This window comes from Archocentrus centrarchus, chromosome 2 (assembly GCF_007364275.1).
Source record: "Archocentrus centrarchus isolate MPI-CPG fArcCen1 chromosome 2, fArcCen1, whole genome shotgun sequence".
Taxonomy (NCBI): Eukaryota; Metazoa; Chordata; class Actinopteri; order Cichliformes; family Cichlidae; genus Archocentrus; species Archocentrus centrarchus.
This window is the reverse complement of record NC_044347.1, coordinates 14972365-14999172: the sequence shown is the minus strand read 5'-3', so window position 1 is coordinate 14999172 and position 26808 is coordinate 14972365. Positions and strand designations below refer to the sequence as shown.

The 26808-nt window shown below is 41.1% G+C and overlaps 1 protein-coding gene across 1 annotated transcript in view; it reads left to right on the top strand.

Annotated features, from left to right (window-relative positions):
• Window positions 1-26808, top strand: part of LOC115795711 (receptor tyrosine-protein kinase erbB-4-like) — a 356000-nt gene that overhangs the window by 224749 nt on the left and 104443 nt on the right. The window contains exons 4-9 of the mRNA XM_030751753.1: window positions 16166-16300; window positions 18117-18182; window positions 21185-21303; window positions 21980-22121; window positions 22845-22958; window positions 25577-25703. Of these exons, the coding sequence (XP_030607613.1) occupies window positions 16166-16300; window positions 18117-18182; window positions 21185-21303; window positions 21980-22121; window positions 22845-22958; window positions 25577-25703 (703 nt within the window). The remainder of the gene's footprint in view (window positions 1-16165; window positions 16301-18116; window positions 18183-21184; window positions 21304-21979; window positions 22122-22844; window positions 22959-25576; window positions 25704-26808) is intronic.

The window sequence follows — 26808 nt, the reverse complement described above, 5'->3', positions numbered from 1 at the left end:
GCCTACAGAAGTTTCCAATGACTGTAGTCAGTGCAGATTTTTCATGTGAGTTGTAGCTTGCTAACATGAAAGCAGAGCATGGATGGCTTAATGTGCCACCATACTGGGTGTCAAATACTGCCTTCTTGTTAGAAGCTGCAGGTCTCACAGGGATACACTGAAAGCATCCTTCAGCAGTGGTACGTTGCGACACCGGCCATAGCAGTATCCGATGCCTACGAGCTAACTTTTTTTAAACAGTGAAAAAGTTTGGATTGAGAGGCAGTTGAGGTGACATTAGTTTAGGCTCCAGCAACTGCCTGGTCACTAGAGAAATAAAGAGTATTTCCCAATGGTTAGTGAGTGGCTGCTGGCAGTCACTGTGAATTCGACCGCTGAAGCCCAAGTCACTCAGGCCTAGAGACTAATCAGTGACCCACTAGTAACCATAGGTCGCTCAGAAAAAAAGTGTATTCCTTTACAGGTTGACAAGTGGTTGCGGGAGATTGTTTACGGCCCTAAACACTTGCTGGAGGCTGGTGGATGTTGCTGAGTGAAATTGCTTGCAAAGAGGTATACAGTGATGCACTGAATGCCTTGGTCACTTGTATGCACTGCTGTAGTTGCCTGCTGTTTGTATGGAAGATGCCAACTTGTGTGCAAACACTTTCCAACTACTCTCTGAATAGTAGTGAAACTGCAAAGAGTGCAACACAAATTGGAGACGGAGATGTTCGCCTTCAAAGTAAAAGTTGCGCCTTTCGATATGTGTTGGTTGCAGCAGTGAGGCACTACTTTTACTTTGAAGATGATGGTTCTCCATTTCCAGTTTGCATCACACTTTTTCCAAGTTTCACTTCAGCTCAGCAAATAGGTGGCGAGTGTTTGTAGACAAGTCAGCATCTTCCATACAAACTATGCGCAACTGTGGCAATCTGCTACTACAAAAGGGTTTTTGGTGCAGCGCTCTCTTTGCAACCAATTTCAGCTTCTGACATCTTCCAACATCCTCCAACCTCCGACAACCCCTCGTCATCCAGTTGGGGAATACATATTTTTCACTAGTGACATTGCCAGGGGGTCACCAAACACTCTGCAGGCCTTTGTGACGGAGACCTTAGTTAGTAGTTAGTTTCTCATCCAGGGGACCACAAGTTCACAAAACATTGACCACGTTTGGATTGAGAAAGTTTGGATTCCTGTTTGGGACATTGTGTATCAGTTTCACTTTTACTCACTATCTGGTTAGGTTTACTCAGCAAAACTGCTAAATTATGTTTAGGCACAATGTTTGCATTTTTGCACAAAAGGTGTTGTTTTATGTTTTGGAAAAGCTTGTGAATTGGGTTCAAATACTTTGACATTTCTAGTGTATTTATATCTGATACCAAGGCAGCCTGAATCGGTGTCTATATGCAGTTGGTTTGAAGTCAGGCATGTCTTACTATTGTCATGTGCAATCACCAACAGCAAAAGGCAACTTATGAGCGTCTCTAAAATTAACTGGCTGTATTTGGGGCATTTAAAATGATCTCTTAGAAATAGCTAAACTCTTTACATTTGGAGATATTACATTTCAGCCTAAATATTCTAGGTTAGGATGAGCATCAGAGGGCCAAACATTTGAAATTAGAGCAAAGCAGGCATGAAAAGTTAGTGAACACAACCAATATTGGGGTTTTTAGTAATGTATGCGATACGTTACTTAATTACTCTCCTGTAAAAGCAATTTGTTACATGACTCATTGCATTAATTTTGTATTACATGGCCTGAAATGCATTGTGACATAATTACCAGTTAACGAGTTGAACCTTTGGCTAGGGTCCCACACGTGTGCATCAATCCCTAATGAGGGGACACATACAATTTTTCATTGAATGTCTTCTTTTAAGCCAATGACACAAAGTAAAGTTGAAAACCAGTAAATAACAACATATTTGCAACTATAGTGTTTTGACTGAATTTAGTACAGGGATGTGCTACTTTATTGTATTACTAGAAAACGTCATGTGATTACAGTAACACGTCTGACAAACCTGTGAATGAGAAGACAATCATTTTTTTTAAGCCTTTAATGGCACTGTTTGAAAAATGGCTGCTGAAATATTTTCCCAATAAAGTCATGTTAATGAATGTACTGCAGTTATACAAATTAGAAATAAAGACAATAATGCAAAAAAAAAAAAAAAAAGGTGACCCATAACAAAATTAAACACTTTCACAAAGTCAGTGAGTTAACAAAACTGCTTTAAATAATTACAGTAATTGTTCCCAGCATTCTCCTTTGTCAGAACATCAATAATTTCCTGCTAAATTTTACTTAAACTCAAACCACTCCTACTCAGAGTGAAATTGGTGTGTGGCGAGCCCGAATGAGTCAGCATTTTCAGCCGGCCGTTCTTGGAAATCCGACCTAATCAAACCAAATAACCGTGACTTCATCAAACTTGCTCATTAGAGCTGAATTAATTTTTCGGGAGATTAGAATTACTTGTGACCAGAGTCTTGTGTTCACATTTTAAATGATCTGAAGCAAGAGATGTGAGCATCGTTTCATTTCTTAAGAGAGAGAGAGAGAGGAACAACTCAGCATGCCCACCGATGTGACACAGGACGTTACTTGACATTGCTGCTGTGTCAGAACGATATTTTGTCCAGTGGCTGGGTATACTGTTTGTTTTGGTTCTGTTTTTTAAGCATTCTTAAAGACAAAATGAGGCTGTATCCTGTCTCTGACAGCAATTACATTCAAAACACCTAATTGTTTGTCTTACCCACAAGCCTCATGCTACCCTTTTGACATTGCAATACATTTGCATGCTTTGGGCACTTGGAGAAAAATAAATATATAAAAGAATGGCGGTTGTGTGTTTGTGTGTGGGTGCAATTTCCTTTCTGCATTCTCTCCCGGGGCATCTGTTCCCTTTGACATTGTGTCTTAATGACATTTTTTGGGTCCACTATTTTTTAAGTCTCCCCTCTTGAGATTCCCCAAAAGAATGAATCCAATAGAGTGTCAAGCGTGGCCAATGATTGTCTTTGCATCTGCTGAAGAGGCCACATAATCCAAAGGTAGAATCAGGGGGGAAGGAGGTATCCTGCATAACTGGCTCACAGTACCTCACACTAAATATACAGTAGAACCAGATGGAGGTAATTTACTGGTCATAGCTGATTTGCTAATGTGTGTGTGTGTGTGTGTGTGTGTGTGTGTGTGTGTGTGTGTGTGTGTGTGTGTGTGTGTGTGTGTGTGTGTGTGTGTGTGTGTGTGTGTGTGTGTGTGTGTGTGTGTGTGTCCTAAATTACCCAAGTAGAGGGATGAGTGCTGCAGCTCTGTGCCAGAAAATGACAAATTGCCCATTTAGCCCATTGTAACTGTCAGTTTTAATGCAGAAGGTTAGTTCTGTTTTTAACACTTCTTAAGCATTCTGTGCCATGGAAATATGTAATGAGTCTAATCTGAATTACAAAATGCACATCAGGCTGGCAGAGTGTGTGTGCATGCTTGTGCACATTTTTCCCCTCTAAGGGGGAACTTTTCTTTTTTGGCACCCTGACTCAAGAGTGGACATTTAATAATAGACCACATTTCAAGTTATGAGCTCAGCCGCACAGCAGTTTTACTGTCTTCATGGCTCCCCTATGGTCCATTCTTAGTGCCCTCTAAATTTAAGTTTGATGTTCTTATCTTGGACAATTGTACCAAAACACCATTTCCAGCACGGTAATAGAGCAGAAAGTGGACTGACTGTCGGGTTAAATCCACTGTAAAACGACCTATCGCTGGTGTTGGAGGAAAAACAACACAGGGCTGCAATTCTGGGGTTGTTTGTACGGTGAAGCTGGCAATTTATTTGATGAGTGAGTTCCTTGACCTCAGGGTCAGTAAATATAGAACTAAGTCACATTTTTTTTTGGCAAGTTTCTGACTTTTTAAAGCATTTTTTGAACTACATTTTTGCTATTAACAAACTTCCAAATCAGTTCCTCCGCCACACGCACATCAGCGTCGGCCATTGACGACCGCTGTCATTCATTACCTTTATTAGTATTCAGCGGCCCTCTCATGTGTTTGGCTGACTCTCTTGTTTGCCCATGCTGATTGGAGGGCCTCTGGTTAATTTAGATGCAGGGAAGCCGGTGACAGAAGAGGGCTTATTAGGGCCGTGAGCCCATCCGGCCTTAAGTGCAGAGTCTCCAGTTCCATTTTCATTTGCCTCCATTATTGAATTTACTGGCTTCTCATTCGCCCTGATTGCATTTTGTGTCACCTCTAAAAAAAAAAAAAAAGCATCCCCTAGAGGTAGAGGTACTGCAAAAGTTCGAAGGGAGATTTCGATTATGACGGTACTGAAACCACTGAGCTTTATTTTGAAGCTTTCTTTTTTTATTAAGTGTGAGAGAAACATCTCTGAAACTTTTCTTAACCCTAGAACATTAAAAGCAGGTGATTTTCTCCCATGTGTTGCAGAACTCATTTTAGTGTTCTAGGGTTAATCATGATGGCTGTGCAAACTGTATGCCTGGTGGGTGTAAGAGAAAGAGAAATTAATAAAAAAATTTTAAAAAAAGAGCGAGCGCGAGAGGGGAAATAAGTGTTTATGTCTGTGTGTGTTTATAACACAGAGAGGGAGCGTGACAGACGGGTGGAGCAAGAGTGGGTGGAGGAAAAGGAGAGTGATGGCAGGGATTCATTTAGCGTCCATTGAAGCTTTAGAAGTTTCAAAAAAAAAAGAAGAAGAAGAAGAAAAAAAATTGTCATCTCTGCCGCCTCCGCCTCCTACACAGCTTCCATAATCTCCTAACGTGAAGCATTTTTCATAAGGATTCATCGCAAAACAATATCATTCGAGACTGCAAAATTTAATCAGGGGCTTTAAAACACAATTATGGTTATCAGGGAGGACACGGCTGCAGCGCTCTGGATTGTGGAAGAGAAGGCGGGAGGATGGAGATGGGCGGGAGAGGTGCAGCTGGGGGGTAAGGTGGGGAGGCTGGGGAGGCTGGGGGGGGGGGCCTCCCCCGCACTGTCTGCACCCTAGCGCTCCTCTCCCATTTGTCACCGAGCACAATATCTCTTTGGCTGGCAGAGCTAATAATGGAGAAGTGGGGAAATGGGACTCTGGAGACCCACCTCCGCCTTCCCGTGAAGATCAGATAAGTTCTCCTCAAGTCAGAGGCCCCGAGCCATTGTGGATTTGCTTGTAAGGATTGTATCATTTATAAGATGCGGCGGCGGAAGCGTTTGACAGCTTTTTAGGTGTGTGAATAATGCAGGCCTTTATAAAAATGTGCAGCAGCGGGAGCAAAAACGTTTCCCCTACTGGAGAAGAACGACCGCTTTACCCGCTTCACACTTTGAAAAGTTCATTTCATTTCGGCCACTTCCACCACCCAGCCTCTTTTGCTGATGTGTCGCTTTTTCTGCGTGTGTGTGTGTGCCTCCAAGGAAACCAGTGGTTTCTGTCTCTATTATCTAAGCAATCTGCAGCCATTTATCTACCAGCGGCTCGTTTGCAGTTTGGAGACTTAACAGTTATTCACGGGATTTGGGAAGTCGTTTTCACTTAAGCAGCTACTTTCTCAGCATGCTCCTTTTTTTTTTTTCCCTTTTTCCTCTTTAGAGTAAACATGCTTGGAGGCACTGTACAGTAGAGTTCTTCACAACTACACACACAGAGGGTTTCCTGAGGGACCGGCTGCTTGTTTTCTAGTCAAGTCTTGTTTTTACCTCAAATCATGGGCTTTCTAAGTCTCACTGTAAATTGCCTGAGGAGAGAAATCTGCACCTTTAATTACAGTGGTTTGATTTTGGTGAGATTGGCCAGGTCCATACACATCAATGCACACTCAGTTCCTGACACCCATAGCACCAATTAACCATGCCATTCACGCACACACAAACATCCCCTCTTTGCTCAGTATTCCCAAATATTGCACTGTGTGTGTCTTTTGTTCAGGAAATCTTTTTGTTCTCTCTCTTCTGGAGTGGAGGCAGTATATGATGGGCATTCCAGCCATAAGATGAAAGAGATTTTTACACTAGAGTGAAAAACTGAACTCTTTATTGTTCCCTTGGTCCTGCTGATCCCACTGCAGTATATGCTTGCAGCCTCCTGTGTGAAGTTCAAAGTGCTTTGGGGTGGATGCCGGTTGGTTTAGAACAAGGATATTTTGTGGGTGGATATTTTGTATTTTTGTTGTTCACCCTATTTTTTTTGTAGAATGATGGCAGTTGTCAGTTTATGCTGACCGTATTTTGGCTTATTCTGTCTCCCAAATAAGCATAGTGCTAGTTCAGGTAGGCCATGAAGTCAAACTCAGCCACAATCCCAGCAGATCCGTGATACACTTTGACCCATTTGAGACTCTTGGGCCTAGAGAGCAGTCGATGACCCCCTTGGCAACCTCTGGTTGGTAGGGAAAGATGCTTATTTCCTGGCCGGTTGTTGGATGAAATCCGTTGCAAAGAGGGTGCTGTATCGAAAACCTCCTTGTGATTGTTTTAGTCACCAGCACAGTAAAATGTGAAAAAGTGCAACACAAACCGAAAAACAGACAACATGCACTTTCAAATTAAAAGTTGTGCCCCACAGCTGGAGCCAACACGTTTCAGAAGGCATAGTTCTTACTTTGAAGGCAGTCTCCATTTCCGGTTTGTGTCACACTTTGCATTGTTTCACTACCACTTGCTGAATAATTGGCAAGTGTGTGCAGACAAGTTGGCAGCACCGTATGCCTCTTTTTGGCCAGTTTCATCTTGCAACTGCCAGCAACCTCCAGCAACCAGCAACTGGATAGGAGATATACATTTTTTTCCATACCAATTTATGGTTGCCAGAGTGCTGCCAGCCAGTCTCTAGGATTGCATGACTGGAACTTTAGCAATCGATTTCATAGCGACTGGATCAAGCAACCAGGGGAAAACACATTTTTACCTCATGACTAGTGGTGACTAGTGGTTGCCAGATGGTTGCAGACAGTCTCTAGGCCTATGTGACTAGCAATTTACAGTCATTGTGCATTTTCAAGCCACTTTGCAACCCACCCCTACCTGGGCTCCTTCTTTTCATGCCATCTTAACATACTGTAATGACTTCTCTGTAGTATATAGGAGGGGTAGAGGGCTTGCTGCTGCTCTGTCAATCTCCAGCTTTCAGTGATTTGTGCTCTCCCTGCCTTATGCTTTCCAGGCGTGCGCATGCAAAGGTGGGGCCACAAAATATAAAATGCATCAAACTGATATAACCATCATCTTTTGACTATAGTTGTTCTGACTGAACAGTTATATTGAAAATCAGTACGGCAAACAGAACACAATCTCTCTCCCTCGCTGTTTCTGTAACTTTACTTCATTGTCTCTCTAGTGAGTCATTATTTTCCAGAGTCACAGATTTGTTGCAGTTGCAGTTGTGTAATGTTCATCGGTGTTCCCTGAAGAGGTTGCACTCTAAGAAAATGAAGGCAATTTGTTTCATTCCCCAGTTCGGCACCTTCTGTCATGCCAGCTGTCAGCGCTGTGTCACAGGCCACAACAGAGCACCAGAAACTGATGCATGTAAATGACTACAAAGAGCTTACACGTCTCTTACAACAACACACATACACACACACGCGCGCGCACATATCATAATTCTGAGATAAAAGCAAATGTTCAAACAATGCTTTTGCCTGCTGGGTCTCCAGTAAAGGCTTCATTTGTGAAGGATGAGAATAACTGTAAATTCACGCAGCATTAATTCCCTCAGTACTACACCACAGTCATTCCACCCTTACCATTCAGTCACTCTAGTTCCCTATTTTTAAAGCAAAATATTATTTACCATGACTAATTCTTTCTACTGAGTTAAAAATGCTCTTTTTTTGGTGTCAGTGCTGAAAAACTGCGTACTAATGTTTCATCATAAAAGTTTTAAACAGCCAACACTTGAGGTGTTAAAATATATTTGAGAATTTGGGGGGGATTCACAAACAGCTTTGGCCTGCTGTGGCATGGGCAGGGGACCTAAGGAGATGTTGTGGGGTGTTTCCCACTGGGACCCTGGCAGTGAAGTGGGGCCTTCATGGATCAGGCTTGTTCTGTTCTAGAGGGACTACTCAACTGGATTCACATACAAGGAGTTTGGAGGCCAAGCTAATACCGTAAGCTTAGTTTATGGTCACCGTGATGGTTGTAGTGTGCAACCTTGACATCACCAAAGCCTCGTAACCACTTATAGTGGTGCTTGCAGTTGTAATATTCTGCTGAATGATAGGTGTCGCCATTCAGAAGCAACAGGAGAAAAAGGAAGCAAAAGCAACTGCGACATTATTTTCAGAGTTTTCTCCACAGTCTAATCTTTTTAAAGCTGCTGCAGAATCTTGCTCTCTGCAACACGGGAACTTCTTTACTGATGGTCAGGACTATCCTTTAAAGGGTACAACATGATCGCACATTCGTGTCGCCAGAGAAGTGCACAAACGACCGGCCGGAATGACACCAAAGTGCAGCACAGCAGTTGTGATGCCATATGGTGACAGTGGCGAGCGTAAATGAGTCGTTAAGGTCTTTGCGGGGTTTTGATAGCTGTTTTGAACTAGATTTTGTGGTGCTGCTGAGGAGTGCTAATGTAGGGGTTGTACTTGATGTGCAGTAAAGTTCAGATTGGTGGTATGTGTTATAGTAAAATCCAAATGAATGCCAGGACCCAGGATTTCAATGCAAAACATGGCCCTGTGATCAAGTGATCAGCATTAATCACTTAATCTTTTCTGTGGTTTTAATGGTGTGGCTGGTTAGTGTATATCCAGATACTGTATGTTCTCTTATCTTGCATATTCTCAGCTTAAGGCACTCATATTCCAAGCATACCAAGAAGAGAGCTGTGCAAATCGTATACATAAAAGTGCAAAAAACATGAATAAATATCTCTGCAATTGAGAATTTATGGTCTTAAAGTATCTGCATTTATAAACTAAAATCTGAGCAAGTAGAAGAAAGTGCATTCTACTTGATCTATATGTGTGTGTATGTGTGTGTGTGTGTGGGGGGGGGTGTCTCAAGAGGCTTCACAGCATTCTCTGTATTTCTCTCTCACTCACTGAGTGATTAATTGGCATTTAAGAGGTAAAGCCGCAGCTTAACTCTCCAGCTCTGCCTGCAAATGTGAGGCTTTGTCAGCCTGATGCAACTGATCTCCAAGATGCTCTTTGGTGTTGGACAGGAAGTACTTATCATTGGGATTTTGTGTGTCAGTGTGACAAGTTTCCCACTTTTACCTGATTGTTTCAGAGGTGTTGTTTTCATGAGGCTTCTGGTCGTGTTTGTGTGTGTTTGCAAGTGTGTGCGTTCAACTCAAGAAAAAGAGGGCAGCCGACTGTGAAAAGAAAGAGTGATCATCTCGATTTCTCTGTTCCCCACACTCAGCAAGTCAGCCCATCACCGGAGTGAGGAAGTGCTTTTAATGCTAGAGAGGATGGGTGGGTCTGAGGGGGGTGGGTGCAGGGTGGAGGATGACAAGTACAGGGAGATGATCGTAATAGAAAAGAGCAGAGTGGATGGCCTGAATGCACTCAGCTTGAGTTGTGTGATGCGTGACACACCCGCCCTCGAGACAAGACAATAACGGCAAATGCATGGACTCATCAGTCGAGGACATATCACTATTACGGACTTATTCATCAGCATAATTAGGGAGAGAAAGAGATGTGGGACAAGTGGCTAGCAGCACTGATGAAAGCTCATCAGCAGGCTCCCTATAGAGCTATGGCCACTGATTGGTGCTGGGGCCATCATCGCCTAGGAACTACTTCAAAATAGGGGCTCTTCGCTCTGCTGAACGACAGTAAAATGAACTTAATTGGCTTGTGAAAAGCAGCTTGGTGAAGGGATCATTTTTACTTCCCTAACAATCTGAACTTATATCTTATTGGTCTGTTCTCCAGTATGTAAGAGTTGGACACACAATACAAATAAATATCCCAGTGAAATCTTGGAATCCTGCTCTTACTTTGAGCTCGATTCTTATTTCTTTTTCTAACTTTACATAACTGTTCAAGGGTCACAGAAATATTATCAGGGCACTCCCAACTGTTTTTCCTTCCCTCAAAATTTGTTGCTTCTAAAAGAAAATGACATGTTGAATATAAATATAGAAGCAGGGATGTGAAAAGGTTACTTCCATATCCGCTTCCTCAACATTATGAGGTTTCCTCAAGTGTTCAGTCATTAATTTCAGACCTGTGTTTTTGCCCTTTAATTGGTTAATTTATCAAGTTCAATGACAGCTTCAATGCTTGTTTAGTTGTGCAGTTTTGTTTGTGCTCTAGAAAGTTAGAACTGGATTGAATTGGACTGGAATTAACGTGCTGCCATAGAAGCTCTTTTGGAGGATGGACACAGCGGATGCTGAAGCGGATATTGCACAGAGGTCACCAACTTTCAGCAGGGTCAATCGCAGAATCCAAAATACATCTACTCATTTGAGGATTAAATATATATACACAAGATATACATTTTATGTAGCTAGTGTGTCACTCACTGATTTGTGGAGTATAATTTTGATGCCTCCTGTTTAGCATTTTGGTTTGGTTATTTGGTTACTCAAAAGTGAAGCTTATGCAAAAGGGCCTAAAACTTGCATTGTTTTTAATAGTCAGCAGTAGTTGATACCTGTGGTTGCAAAAAGACTTCCAGTCCAATAGTGGTTTCTTGCATGACATCATGTGCATATTGCTTGAGAGCTGTGAGCCACATTGGGTGAGATTTAACCACGAGCTTAAAATGTGTATTCACCAAACGGTTGGTTGGTGGTTCCTGGAAGTTGCTGCAATAAACAGGGGGCTGTGCCCCAGTAAAAGTTATAACTCAGCGTGGCAAAAAGTGCAACTTTTACTTTGAAGGCAAACAGTCTCCATTTCTGATTTGTGTCATGCTTTTCAGTTTCAGTAGCTTTTGCTCAGTAGTTGGGAATTGTTTGCAGACCAGTTGGCAAGTTCCATGCAAACTACAACAATCTGCTAGCGACCAAAGCAAGGGCAAGGTTTTTGCCAGCCACTTGGGGAATGTAGCTGCCAGATGACCATGGACCACTTTCTAGGCCTGTGTGACTGGGGCCTGTTTCACTTGAGCCTACAACAAGTTAACATCAGGTAGTTAGAGGTCACGTCACTGCCAAATCTCAATGGAGGTATCAGAAAATGACTTTTTGACTTGAATTCTATTGTTGAGTCCATTTTTTAAGTCTATGTTTCAGAAAGGAGGATTATGAAGTACACTCATTGCTTAACAGCTTGTAATTGATAAGGCATTAGCCAATGAATGCATTATTTCATGTCAGACCCACCCCTCTCTTATTACATCCAGTTTCAAAACACCAAAATGGCAAAAATATTCAGTTCGAGGCTTCAAAACAGGTCTTTAGAAACCAGTGGGTAGCTACAGTCTTCTGTCTGTGATTTGGTCATATTTGGTTTGGAAAGGAGAGCTAGAGTGTTATTAACTAACTCACACTGGCTAACAAGATTGGATAGGATGGTACGATGATAATTTACAGTGAAATTAAATTGGATGCTAATTATAGCTGCCAAAAAGTGGGGCTAAAACAAAAAATGTACAGGAAAACCTAAATAAACTGTTTTAAGTAACTTTTAGTCACTCAGAGCAGCCAAACCATAAATAATGCATAACTTTAACCCTAAAATTAATTTTAACACAAGTCTACTAGGATTGACTCATTTTTGGAGCGAGTCTCAAATGGCCTTGAGCATTTATCTGGCTTCATTTTTTATCTGCCCTTGTTCTCAGTCAAATCCCTTCTAAAGCTAACCTCTAATCCCTAACCCAAGCAAGTGGTACAGTCCAGTTTAAATGAGGCTGATAGTGCAGCTATTTGAGTTAAAATGTAATTTTATTCTTTGAACTCATTCACTGTTGTTTCGCAAGACTTTTAAAGCTTGCCTTTGCTAAATATGAAGCACCACCCTTTTCTTACATATGGAGTATTGGAGCAAACCAGAAATGTGGGGTTTATAGGATTGAGAAATAGGGAAGAAATAGATCAAATGAATTCAATAAAGGTGGTGTCATTAAATTAAGTAATTTATTCCTTTATTCAGAATTGCATTTGATAGGATTCACAAAATCATCTCCTCTAGTGATCGCCTCATATTCCCCAGGACAGTTCCACATCAAATCTAATCTCTGATTCAACATGTCACTTCAACTTTTGCTTGGTGATTCTTTTTTTTTTTTTTTTTTCTCTCCATTGCAGTGAGGCACTTTATTTCACTGCCAAGAGAGTTGTAGCAAAATGCTGCACCAGAAGCAGTCTTGAACCAAACATGACCGGACCATATGGCAACAGAGCCCTCAGTGTCTACATGCAAGCATAAAACTGCATCACTAGGAAGTGTGTCACCCAGTGGAACTTAGTCCTTTGGTTGAACATACAGACTATCAAAAGGGAGGATAGGAGCTTTCTTCTTCATCTTTTTTTTTTTTTTGCACCTATTTTAGAGGCTACAGGGTAGATCAAAGAATATTCTTTTCTATAGAGCTAAAATTAAAGAAGCGATGTGGGGGCGCTGTACATGATATGAATATTGCTTCTGCTCAAAATTTTCTTTCTTTGGACAACTGGAGCCCCATTCATGTGGGAAAGTGGTTTTCATAGTTTCCTGGGGTAATATCCCAGCCATTCAGACATTGTCTTTACCATTATAATAGGTGAAATCTGCTACTAACCAACATATTTCTTAAAGTATAATGAGATTCACTGTAAATTTTACAGATTAATACATTATAACTGCTTGAAATTAGTTGTGCTCTCCATGATTTGAAATTTCTTCCCCATTTTTAACCGTAAAATGATTACATTAAAATTTTATTCTGCTGAGCCTTTGGATTGGGCTCTTACACATTGTCACAAGTATAATGTGTAATCATGCATGACCTTTGTCGCTGCCATTGATATTGAAAGTTGCTGAGCCTGTAGCCCAAGAATTCTCAAAATGCTGTTTGGTAAATGGACTGGTACTTATATACAGTAGCACCTATCTACTCAATTAGACCACTCAGATCACACACACACGCATTCATACAGCACTTAATTTAACATTCACATGCACACTTGCACTACAGTGGATGCATCAGGGGAAACCTGGAGTTCAATACGCTGGCCACAGATATTTTGACACATGGACCGAATTAACCAACCTTCTGATTTGTAGACAATGTCCTCTACCACCTAACCTCTAACCCTCTGAGCCACAGCTGCCCTATGAGGAGTTTGTTTTTTCTGTAACAGTAATTCTGCAGAAGAAGTGTGAGCTAATGCCATTAAAGGGGCTCAGGTGGTGGAAGATGAGATGCTCCATGCAGGTCATGAGTTATTAACCAAATTTCCCTAATCACAATAAAAACTGATGATTTTTTGTCTACCACCTTGGTCCAGACTTTAATGTTCATGCTTTATCATTAAATTTATTTAATGTATCCTGTTCATTTTACTGACACCACTGGCAGAACATATTTTCCTGCATGTTTTCCTGCATCAAATAAAGTAGCTCCATATCTAAAATCAATATGTTTGTGAAATGTGAAGTGGCTTTCATTGGTTAAATTGCCATGAAGTCATCAACAAAAGATTGCTGTTTCTATCTGCAGTAATTTACAAAAGGAGCTCCAATGTGCATGCAAGGAAAGCTTGAGGTGGAGAGCAGCAAGACGCCACAGAGAACAGAAAGGACATGACTAGGGTTGCTGGTTGAGTCAGAAATAGCATAAAAAGGAGGGGCTGGGGTGGAGGTGGGTTACAAAGCAGCTTGCAGATGTGCAGCAATTGTTGGCTTAAGCAGTGTGTACAGTGCCATCTATAGAGGTGAACCATCATGTGATGTGGGTTGGGTTGGAAGGTAGATCAGATGGAACCACTCAATAAACACTGTGTTTCCAGAAACTCATGAATTCCTTGTTTTATTTTGCCCGGCTCCACAGTATTCCCATCTTTGCATTCAAATTTTTTGCTAATTGAATGATGACCACATGCTTGAAAACTGATAAAAAGGAAGATAATAAAAGGACAATTAGTTGAACCCTGCACTGTGCTTCAGTATACAGTATTATAAGTGTTTTATGTATCTGTCAAGCACAGCCAGTTTTAACTGCACAAAACCTGCTTTTTAGACTACATACCTTGTTATTTGTGATGCTTAACCAACACTATGTCTTTTTTTCAGTTATTGGACAAAAAAAGCCTTTAAAAGCTTTTCAAGGTGTCACCCCAGCGTACCCTAGCATAGCCAAGCTACTATAAATCCTCACTTGCTCCTGCAAAATATGAGACAACATCTGCTGAGTCTGTAGTTTGACATAAACTAAAACATCCTTCAGAACCTTCAAGGCGTTTTCATTTACAGTGTTTTCATCTCATAGGCAAGACAAGTAACAATCCAGCCAGGGCTGCTCGCTTCCAGTCGGATGTAAAGAGTTCATTTCTGAGCAGAGTAGGGCCATTACCATGCCGTGGTGAAAAGAAGCCTGACACAAGCAAATGCATGATGAGCCTGTGTGCAAAACCTGTAATCTTGACCTGTTACGTGTTCTCCGATGACCTCTTCAATGCGCACAGTATGTCTGAACAAATCGGCTGTTTGTTTAAGGATCTTCAGAGGTGTGAAGTGGCTCGACAACAAAGCCCTCTATTGTGGCAAGGCGACTGAAGGGCAATCACGAAGTGCACATATGGACGCACCTCCTGTCTGTCATAAATTTAATGAATCTGGGCTCGGTAATAGATGGCCGCTTATTTCGCAACTACTTTTAAATGCTATCAAAGCGTGCTGACAGTGTAGTCCACATGCTATTTGAACAAGATTCTTCCTTTTTTTTTTCTCTCTCTAGCCGCCATCCATGAATGTTAAACATGCCCCGATAAATCGTCCGTTGTGACGGGAACATGATTACATGAAGCTGCGGCTGTAGGCCATCCAGCAGGCAGACGGAGCACCATGTCACCTCTAAGAGAGCTTTGAATAAATGCCCCCGTCTCCACCAAGGCCCACTTCTTTAATCAGGGTGTCGGCTGGTAATGATTAGGTTCGTGTGTGTGTGTGTGTGTGTGTGCGTGCTTCTCAGCAACCGAATCGTACCCACACACTGTTAATAATCTGCCTGGAGAGACAATGCCCTTCTTTACCTTCAGCTAATCCAGCCCTAATCTGAAGCACATTGTTACTTCTTTTTTCATTATTAAATTTCATTTATTTTGACAAGTACTTTCGCGGAATCATATTCAAGGAGACGGAGATGCAAGATGATTGCATCTAAATCCCTCAACTAGGTTAAATTATACAGTCAGCTGGTGTCCCAGAGAGAAAGAGAGACTGATGGGGGCTGTTGTTTCCCTTCTGCTTTGGGTCACAGCTCGGGAAGGGGGGGATTACTGCAGCATCATTTCATTCAGTCTCTATATCCAAAACCTGGATTAGTAACAGGGAGAGGGATTAGAATTTATTATCACTCTTCATGCTCAGGCATCTGTTAAGGGCACTGGTCCTTGAAAAGAAACATATTTTTGCTATTAAGCAAATGCTGGATGAAGATCCCGCCTTTGTCTTTGGCGCGTCGGCTCTCATTTTGATAGAATGTGGAGTAGGTCAAGAAAACCCACGAATCCATTATTTCCCATGAGACCGTTTGATTATTTGGGCCTCTTATGAGCTGGACGGGTCTTGAGTGCAACTATTAAAAAAAAAAAAAAAAAAGTTTAAGATTTAAATACCTCTAAACTCAGAAGCTGTGTGTATTCTGTGCTCCAGTTTTAATTAACACAACAAGTATCTGGTGTCTCCCTGTGACATTCAAACTCATTAACTCCGAAGATAAATGAAATTACTTAATAATACTCAGTGCATAATTAGGAAATCAGACTGGCATATACTGTGAGTTTCTTTAAAATTCATTTACTAATTTTTATGAGGTACTCGGTACAAATATCTTTGGATGTGCATTTGTCAATAGCATTTATCATCATGCTCAGATGCACTTCAGGGAACGGCATATGCAGTGTGCTACTTTGAGACAAAGAGAAGAGTTAACCTTGAAGTATTGATTTTCTGCCATCCTGCACATGTACTATATATCCACTGCTATGAGCTCATTTGTCTCTTTCTCTCTCTTTTTTTTCCCCGTTTCTCCTTGTGCAGAGATACTGAATGGGGGCGTTTATGTCGACCAGAACAAATTCCTGTGTCACGCAGACACGATCCATTGGCGTGACATTATCAAGAACCCCCAGGCTGAGCTGCTGGTGGTGCCGTCCAACAACAGCAACAATGGATGTGAGTACAGAGCGAGGGGCGAAAACCAGTAGAACCAGTGGCTTTGCACTAAATTAACTTCCTGAGGTCTAAATCATAAAGTCAGACTTGTGAACCCAACTCTTGTTTTTTTAAAGTCATCAAAGGAGTATGCAATCATTCCAGCCCAAAATGACCTTCGTGCCCATGATGAGTGGATGTAAACCACAGCTGTATATAGTTTATATACAAGTTTGATATGACAAATATCTGTAATGGTCATCTCAGGCATGGAAACCCCGCCCATCTGCTGTTCAAACCTTCTGTTTGTGTGGAGCAGCCAGTCATAAGAAAGCTGGCTAAAAGTAAGGTGGAAAGGATCTAATGGGACTTGTTTCAGACAGTGAATGAACTGACAGGTTTCACAAAGTCCCAGTAACTAATAATTATTTTAACCTATGAATTATGCAAAGTTTCTCTAATAGAGTCCAAAAATAAAAATGTGGAGCAAGGGATGAGTATAATAGGTGCCCTTTAAAGTATCTTCAGTGAAATATTAAGGTGGCACATTCTAACATGCTGCAGACACACACACACACATCCAGCAGCAGTTACACCCTATCCCTTTTTATTCCTTCTGTTTGCCTGGTGGTCATTTGGAAGCAAAATCACATAGTGTTAGATCAGCGTGTGAACCTTTCCATTGTAGTGGTACGTTAGCAGCTTTACAGCAAAGCCCATAGAGCTGCTGTCTGCTGTGCTCTTTTTTTTTTAAATCTCAGTGAATCTGACAGCTGGTTTGAAGCTGCCCACTTCCCTTGTTACCCACCGCCCTCACCCTCTTCGTGGTCCCTGCTGTCCCTCCCTATGCTTTGGACATAACAGGCGTCAGTATCCGGCGGACATTCCGTCAGGCGAACTGGTCGCTAAAGACGACTCTTTCAAACTTTTCTGTGCGTTTATGGGCGAGCCCTTTGCTCGGTTTGAGGGATGGAGAGCAGTGAAGTTTCTCCAGGCCCTCTGCATCAAAGCATGTCAGTGTGAACAATAGGGACAGCTGTGGCACCAAGTGGCAGCAAAGATGCAGACAATGGGGGAAATGTTGAGAGTATCTTTGTTGAAAAGGCGTGATGACCTTCTTTTTTTTTTTTAACACTTTGCAGGGTGAACAGAATACAATCTGTGTAGCATCAGCGGGGAATACATCATGCAAAGACAGTTACGTGAAAAATAAAGGTTTAGGAAGACACTGTTAAGTATAATATGTGTGAAACATTGCTATTTTGTTGATTAGATGCCACTGATGTAGGAGGAAGGGGATGAAAAGCAACAAAGAACAGAGGAGGTGGGCCAAAAATGACAAGAGAGTCTGTGGGAGTGGAGGTTGCCAAATTGAGGGCCTTTGCCAAGTTGTAGTTAGTATTTAACATTAACAACCCCACAGTGGGAGTGGTTGAAGGGGCCGGGTGACAATCTGCCGCACTATTCCACTTACTCTGTAATTAACCCATAGTCAATTAAGTCTTGATGATGGGCCACGGGCAGATGAAGGCTGTGAATGCTCTGTCAGGTCCCACTTTGCCTGCTAGCTCTTGACGGAAGGGAGAAGAAGCTTGTCTTTCATGCTCGTGTTCCTCGCAGGCCATGAGTCGCCACAGTGACTTCAAATCTATTGTTGGATGAGCGGAGGAGATTCGACAGATCTGTCACTGTCATTAGTCAAGCAGTTTTAAGGGTGCGCACAAGCGAACGATTAGGTGTTTGATGTGTGTGGGGGCAGCGTCTTCAAGGCATGTTTGTGTTAAAACTGCATCTGAAGTTTGCAGAGGAGTTCGCTGATGTACGGTGTCTTTTGCAGGCAGACGATGTCATCGCTCATGTAACGGACGCTGCTGGGGCCATCAAGAGGACCAGTGTCAAACTTGTGAGTACAGTCCCACCTCACAATGTTGGTTCACAGCAAAGGCTTGAAAATTGTGGTATGACCAGCTCTGTCCTACTGCCCTTCTTTGATTTCACATGAATGTGCAGCTTTTCTTCTTTGCAGATTATGAAGCCAACAAAAGTCCGCATTAGGAGTGTGGTAGTATACTGTGAATCAGAAGACTTTTACTCTGGAAACGAGGGGTTGTGCCCCATGTCTTATCAACTTCATTAGACTGTGGTTCAATTTATCCAACAATGCCTAAACATCCTGGTTAGAAGAACATTATTCTTTGGGTTGGGTCCAGTTGTAGTTATAAATTGCACCCTAAGAAAATCCAAAAACTACAGCCTTTATTGTAAAACTAATACTGGTGATCGATGTTACAGGTTTTGCAGTCGAAAGTAGTCTCAACAATCTATAAACACAAATGCACAGTCATGTGAAAAAGAATGCTTTCACATTTTGCAGCCTTGTGAAGTACATGATTCAGTAGCTTGTAGAGCCACCTTTAGCAGGAATAACTTGAAGTACGCATTTTCTGTATGACTTTATCACTCCTACATCATTGTGGAAGAATTCAGGACTGCTCTTCTTTACAATGTTGCTTCAGTTCAATGAGGTTTGCATTTATGCGCAGCTCTCTTAAGGTTCCCCACAGCATTTGACTCAGGTTGAGGTCTGGACTTTGACAGGGCATTGCAGCACTTTGATTCATTTCTTTTTCAGCAAGCCTGTTGTAGATTTGCTGCTGTGCTTGATATCATTGTCCTGTTGCATGACCCAGTGTGGACCACTAGAATACTTTGGTATAAAGAGGAGTTTACTGCAGAGAGTCCTGTGAAAAACTTTTGTTTTCACTGTCGTTGATGTAAGTTAATTATATAGTTAAGTAGAGAGCCATGATGGAGTTAGCCCACATTAGCATGGGGGGAATGACTAATAACACATTTGCGATTTTTGTATGCAAACAAGTTTCACCATGGTAATGGTGTTTTAAAAGTGTTTATATACGCTTTTAAAACACCGTGTGCCTATATTTTTTGTTTAAGTTTGACAAAGACAAGCTAGTATTCCCTCTTCTTTTATCTTTGATGTTAAGCTAGGATAATAGTCTTCTAGCTGTAGTTCATTTTATTCATATACCCAGGATCCTATACAGAACATCATTAAACTTGAGTGGGGAAAAGGTTAATTTGTGAAGTTTAAATGTGTTATTAATTTTATTTAAGATTTGAACAGTGTAAGCTAGTTGTTTGACTGAGCTTTGGCTAACCTCACCCTGTTTGTAATGTACAGGCTTGGGAATAATATCAGTTTTCTTAATCTACCTCTCAGGAAAACATCATGTTCATAGAGATTATATCTTTCTGACCTTGCAAGGCTAGGCTAAGAACTCCCTGAACCCATCACATCTTCTGGACGTGATGTTAATATTAATCTCACTCAAAGAGGAAGCTCAAGTTAATTATTGAGCTTATGAAAGAGGTTTTATTTTCACTTTAGATACAGACAGTATAGTCCCCTACCAGTCTGCCAGTAAGCTGTACTAACTGCACTACTACTCCAGTTTTGTGCCTAACACGTCATCTCAGTCATCTGCAGAAAGAAAAAAAAAAAAATGCAGATATGCCTCCAGGCCCAAAAATAATAATTCATTTTGCAACTGAAAATGCTTTTAAAAATCTATTTACATAAAGTGAAACAGCAGAACTCAACATTAAAACACTGACAACTAGGCTAATGAAATTCTGTTTGGCAGATCCTGAAAAATCTGCTTTAAAATAATCTATAATCTCTAGTAATCTGCTTTGACATAGATTTATTATTTTAGGCTTCGGGAGCACTTCTTTTTTCTTTTTCCTTCTTTGGATGCCAAACTCATAGCCAATTTCAGAAATGTTGTGTTATTAAATATTAAAGGAAAATGACTCTTCATCACCGTGGAGCAGTATTTGATACAGGATTAAATGTTTTAAAAAAAAAAGTAAAGATACCAAAGGAAGGAGTTCAGCTAGAGAAATGTTTGTCAGCCATATAATTAGAGGATTTTGTCCTCACGGAAAGACCTAGAGAGAGGCTGGCTTGTTTTTCTCAGACTAACAGACTAATAGATTACAGAGCATTGTTGTTGGGTTTTTTTTCTTCACTACTGCATCATTATGTTCGCAGCTCAGCACAGTGAGCACAGCAGTTTTTAATGCCTCGGCTTCTAGCTCCTGCTGACTTGCTGGCTGGTCTAGCTCCTTCTTTATCAATAATGTTTGGGAGACTGTTCTTCATCATAAATGTTGGAGCAACTCTGATGAAATAGGAACAGGCCACATTTTACTAATGATACTTACATAGCTCACTTTAAACTAGTTGAAATTACACGCAGGAAGGAAATTGGAATAGAAGTAAATATTTCCCTGGTTACCACAAGAGTTGGCATATCGGCGAGTAAAGCCAGGCTTTCTGGGATTCAGAACAGTTGGACGGTCTCTTTGGCCAGTCGGCTCGCTTGGCTGAAGGCACCCATTGTATAAACACAGATATGGTGAATCTGTGAGAATCAGTTTTTTTCCTAACTTTAAGTATCTGGGGAAAACCAACTGAGTTTCCACTAGCACAGCCCCACCTCACATTCATACCTGGAAGCTGCCAAGCACTATTTTCAGCTGTTCTGTCTCTGAACTGAAGCCGGCACAGTTAGAGGAGAGGAGTCCTCTTCAAGGGTATTCAAGGAGGTTCTTGAGACAGAAGACAGTGCTTCATGATTTTAAAGTCCATGTGCTTTCTAGCCAGCAACCTTGTGGTCACAAACCCAGTTGGCTGACCTTTAGGTTGCTGAAGCCCCTAATTTCTTCCTGCCTGGTATGATTGTGAGTAGTTGTGACTTGAAAGGAAGGTTGAGCGTGGTGGTATTGTCTCTTTTTAAGAGTGTGACTGTATGTGTGTGTGTGTGTGTCTGCGTGTGTGTGCCAGACCTTTAAGATTCAGTCTTTCCACTTCCTGTGCAGTGACAAAAACGGTGTGTGCAGAGCAGTGTGACGGTCGATGCTTCGGGCCTTACGTCAGCGACTGCTGCCATCGCGAATGCGCCGGCGGCTGCTCTGGCCCCAAGGACACGGACTGCTTTGTACGTCAGACACACATACGCACTCGCTCACGCTTTATCTCTTATTACTTCTTTTATTTCTGCCTTCAACACACACATCCAGCAACCAAAAAAAAAATAAATAAATCAGCCTCTCTATACTCATCCTTCTTCTCATTCCACATCTTTTGCACAACATCTGTTTGCCCGAAAATGAACCACTTTGCTGATAAATTGTTTGTCATTTTATGGTGCTGTAAAAGTCTGCCACAGCCGCGCTCTTTAAAGGACAAATTGGGGATGCGGCGTTATAATTAATACCCCTTTTATCACTTCAAGTTCCACCTTTTCCTCAAACTGGTGCATGACTCGTGTGCGCACGCTGACAGAGATGATATTGTAGTTGTAATTCACAGAAAGGCTCATCCAATTCAATTACTGCTGTTTCCGCCTGTGGCCACAGACGACAAATCACTTAAGAGGTTTATGGGAAAACATTTCACCATTTACATCATGGCTGTGGATCAATGGCTCCAATTTTTCTCCCATTTGGCGTTCAAAGAGACAAAGGAGGGCTGCACGATTCACATGTCGCAATCCCACGTAAAAATGAAATGCTGCTATAATACTCTTTCACTCATAGTGACTTATGCAGGAAAATCACAGCCCTCCCCTCTTGCCTTCCACCCAGCTCACTGTGGTTGTGTGCCCTCTGCAGGCTTGCACCAATTTCAACGACAGCGGGGCGTGCGTGACCCAGTGCCCTCAGCCGTTTGTGTACAACCCGACATCTTTCCAGTTAGAGCACAACCCCAGAGCCAAGTACACCTACGGAGCCTTTTGTGTCAAGAAATGTCCACGTAAGTCTGCACCAAATTGTGAGCGAAGTGTACAGCCAAGCAGCTGCAGAATGGTCTAATGTTGTATTGCAGTGTAACATGTTGTAATGTTGTACCACAGTAATATAGATGCTCATAATGACGCTCGTAAATAAGTTGTTTTTTTTAAAGACTGTGCGCTGGTGTCTGCTGATGAATCATTTATCCTCTGTCAATCCAGAAATTGGACTCCAGACAATTACTTCAAGTCAAGATGAATTACTGAAACATAAATCAAACATGAATAAATTGTTTATCTCAATCATCTACTTGCTGCGCCATCTGCTTCAGCTTCTGGCAGCTGAAAAAGCAAATCTTAGCTCTTTCTGTCATGGATGTGCAGTCGCTGTGATGCAGTATTTAAGCAAGCATGCAGCAAAATTCGAGCTGCATCAACAGATTGCATATTCAAGTTCTACTGATCATCAAATGATCACACAACAGTTCCGCTTTCCTATTTCTGTTACCAAGTACAAAGTGGATTCATTACGGTTTCGAAGTAGTAGTTGTGGGTCATTATTTTTGATCATTATACAAATGTGATTAAAATGCAATCCTTTTCCTGCAATTAGAGCGGTCCATCCAGGAAATTTCTTTGATTTTTATACAATTACGTTTCAAATTTACTGTCGGGGTCGTGAGCTGTATGCTGCGAGACTGGTGAAGTTAACTAATTCTCAGATTCCTGCTGCTTTTTTCTATCAGATAATTTTGTCGTGGACCACAGCTCCTGTGTGAGGGCATGTCCCAGCAACAAGATGGAAGTGGAGGAGAACCGAATTAAAATGTGCATCCCTTGTACAGACATCTGTCCGAAAGGTAAACCCAAACAGCAATCTCTGTGGGGAAAAAAAAAAGTGCCAAAAAATGCAGTTCCTTGAACAGCCACTTGAGGCTGACTATAAAAGCAAGTCAATCTATACTCACTCCCGTGTTAAAATGACCAACCTTAGAGCAGAGATAACTATGTTTAATGCTTGTTATAAAAAATGATTTTGATCCATGTAGCTAAGTTCCCATTTCATAAAAAAGTACAAGATTTGAATTATTTGTAACTCACCTGTTTACATTTTATTTAGGTTTTAAGTTTGCTTTATTAGCAGCAGCTAGCTGTATGCTAGGCTTCTCCTTCAATAGTGTGATTCACAGAACTGGGCATGCCCACCATGTTTATGTTGTATGTGCCTTTTCAAGACAAATATCATGGATTTCTAAGCATATAACCTAGCACTCCATCCTCTGGCTCCAAAAAGCCAAGGGAGTAATTGCTATAAAACTAAAGTCAAGGGTTCAAAGCAGGGAGTCCATAAACCAGCAGGTAACGTAGCATTGTCTGTACAAATCTATGGGTAAACCAGGTGATTTCAGCAAGAATAATTACTCTTAAAGTTCCAGTATGCAAAAAAACAGCAGGTAGCATACAGTAAATAATGACAGAGCAGGATCTGACCTACAGGGTGATTTTTAGTCAAAACAGAAGCTACACCAACTGTTGGCTGTAAATACAAATGCACCTTTAAAGCAAGATTTTCAGTTTACTGCTTAAAGACTTATTCTATCATAGGTTATCAGTTTGATAAGCTCCACTTATTGCATATTTGAATGATGTGCATTTTCATAAGCTTATCATCAGGCCTCTGATTTGTCAACTGTTCCCTGAACCAGTCATCGGTAGCCACGGAATTTATACTGTGTCCATCTTTTATATACAGTCTGTAAGCTCAACTAAAATTTGTTGAAACTTCAAAAGTTTGAACATTATGCGGCCTAGGCACGGTTCTAACTCTTGGTTTCATCTCAATTGATGCTTGAAGTCACTCACTCACCGCTAACTGGTCTGATTTTGATTAAAGTAGTGGTGATGGGGTATTTTATTGCCCACTCACCTGGGTGGTAGTAGCTCTAGGCTGTCAGATTTGTCCTGGGATATGGATAAACTGAAAATAGGCTTTATTTTTTTATTTCAGCATGACAATAATGTGCAGCCTTAATGGGCAAATTATACAAAGTGACGCGATTATCAGGTTTGATTCTGAGAGTTGATTCATTTTTTTTTTTCCTTGCTTGCTCCACTACTTGGCTTTCTATGCTGCATTTACTGTATGTACAAGAGCTTATGCAGTTAGAACATTTTAATCTAATAGCTTTGTGCTAACAGTGATGATGGTGAATCAACATAAGCCCAGAGGAATCACTTAAAAAGCTTTATATAGGAAATGTAATTTATTTTTACGGGAGGCAGGTTCGCTTTTTTATATTACAATGACTGTACTTACAGCTGAGATATTGATTCCAATGAACCTCCTAAAATATCAACATCCTCTTTCCTTTTTTGGGCCAAGCCACGCAGCACTCACATCTGTAACATTCTCAACACTACGGTAAATTTTATCTCATCTATTTTATTAGTTTAAGCCGTCTCTAAACCTTCTATACTGTTGATTTCAGTCGTTAATAGTCACGGCCAAATGCAAAATTAATCTCTACACATTTCATTAAAGGGGCTTTGGCTACATGACACTCATTTTCTCTTATCACTGCAGTGCATATCCAGTGCATACTCATTACATCCTGTTGGAAGTTAAATATGGCATAAATGAAGGTCACATGTTTGATCCCCACAACACTCAACATGATAATTAACACAAAATAGTCCCATAATGAGAAACTGCTCCTACCTGCTCAGTAATTATAAGTCATTTTGCTACAGGTCCATCCGCTAAATGCCTAAAATGGCTAATGTGAAATTAAAAAGAATTACTTCAGTTCAATACCGAGGATTAGCCCCGTCATCATATTGTTCTCGCAAAGGTAACTGATTTGACCTTTCTCTTTGGAGGCAAGGCAACTGTGTTTTTCTTCAGGTTTCTATGTATGGACTGTGGCATCCATTGATTGGCTAATCCCTTGATTACATCGTCACATCGTAGGGAGGGGTTAATGAGGGATAGCCCAAAGAACTGTGGGAAATGATAACAAATTAACATTTCAGATATCGAATTGGCTGGTATAAATCACTATCAAAAACTGGTTACACCACTTAATGCCAGCCTTATTCATCATCCCCTCCGCCTCTGTCAGAAATACTTGGCTCACACTAGACCGCAAGTGTAATTAATGCAGATGTAATGAATTCATTATAGGGAGGAATTGGCTGTGGACTGGCCCGTGCTTTCATCAAAAGAATTCCAATGCATGGAGAGGGGCTGTGGCCTTGCCTGGGCACCCAAAGCAGGACTATATTTTCATAAAAGAATATGAAATATTAAAGTGACAAATGGCTAATGGTAGTTTCTCAAAATTGGGCCTTTGCAAAACACAAGGACACTTCAGATATTCACAAAAATAGGGGAAAAAACAGGTAATATTTCCATTATTAAAGCAGCTAAAATGATAATTATTTTAAATAATTGCTTATTTTGTGTTTGTTGTGTCAGTGTGTGACGGTATAGGAACAGGAAGCCTGCAGGCGGCTCAAACGGTGGATGCCAGCAATATCGATAAATTTGTCAACTGCACCAAAATCAATGGCAACCTCATCTTTCTCATTACTGGCATTAAAGGGTGAGTGACACTCACACTCAATGGTTTTACACAAGTTTTTGTTAACATATGTGACATAGCATGCAAAAACCAGTCTGAAATCCAAATTTTTGATGTTTAATATTTTCCGTATTTATTTCCTATGAATTTTTAACTAGAAGATGCCAAACTGTCTGTTCTTTGTATTGTTATTCTTTAGTAATTGTGCAAATAGATAAATACCCACTTGTAGCACATGCATAAATGATTAAACTCCTGATTTTAAAAAATCCACTAGGTTCACAAGAAACCATCGATCAGTCACCATACATGCAGTGCCAGTGCCACAGGCTAAAGACTGAACAATTGTCAGCATCACTAAGGGGCCAAATTTCACTGGTTATCTGACCCAGTTGTGTGTGGCTGCACTTAGAGCCGAGAGGTTTGCTGAATGAGGGTTTGTGGCAAAACATTGTGCTGTTTATTTGTAGTTTGCACATCAAAAACTTCAATAAACTATTTTTCAAACGTGTTTCTGAGAGAAATTTGAAGACAGAGAGAAGAAATAAATACCAGAATCTTCAGTTGTTCTCGGTTGCATCATTGTTTGGCTGTTTTTAAGCACAGCCAAGATTCTCTAACAGCTTTTTTCCAAGTCATGGACCTTTTGGTCTCCATCAACTCTTTAGAAAATATTTCACCCCATTGTCTGCTAAATGCCTATACTATAGGTTGCTAAATGCTAATGGAACCATGTTTAGCTGTTGGTCGCTAACTTTACTTGTCTGCTATTTAGTGCTGGGTAACTCTTGGGTTTCAATTCGAGCACTTTAGAGTGCTAGACTTGAAGGCAACTGGACATTCATGAAGATGTTTTACTTCTCTCATAAAAGGGTTTTTGGTATTTCGTTCAATTCAGTCGCCTCAAGTTACTTTATAGTGTAAGGTAAAGACCCTACAGTAATATAGAGAAAACCCCAACAATCAGAAAACCCAAGCACCTGGCGACAGTGAAGGAAAAAACTCTCCTTTAACCGGATTAAACCTCCAGCAGAACTAGGCTCCAGAACCAGGGAGGGGCAACCATTTGCAGCAACCGGTTGGGGGTGAGTGGAGGGAGACAGGACAAAAGACACACTGTGAGAGA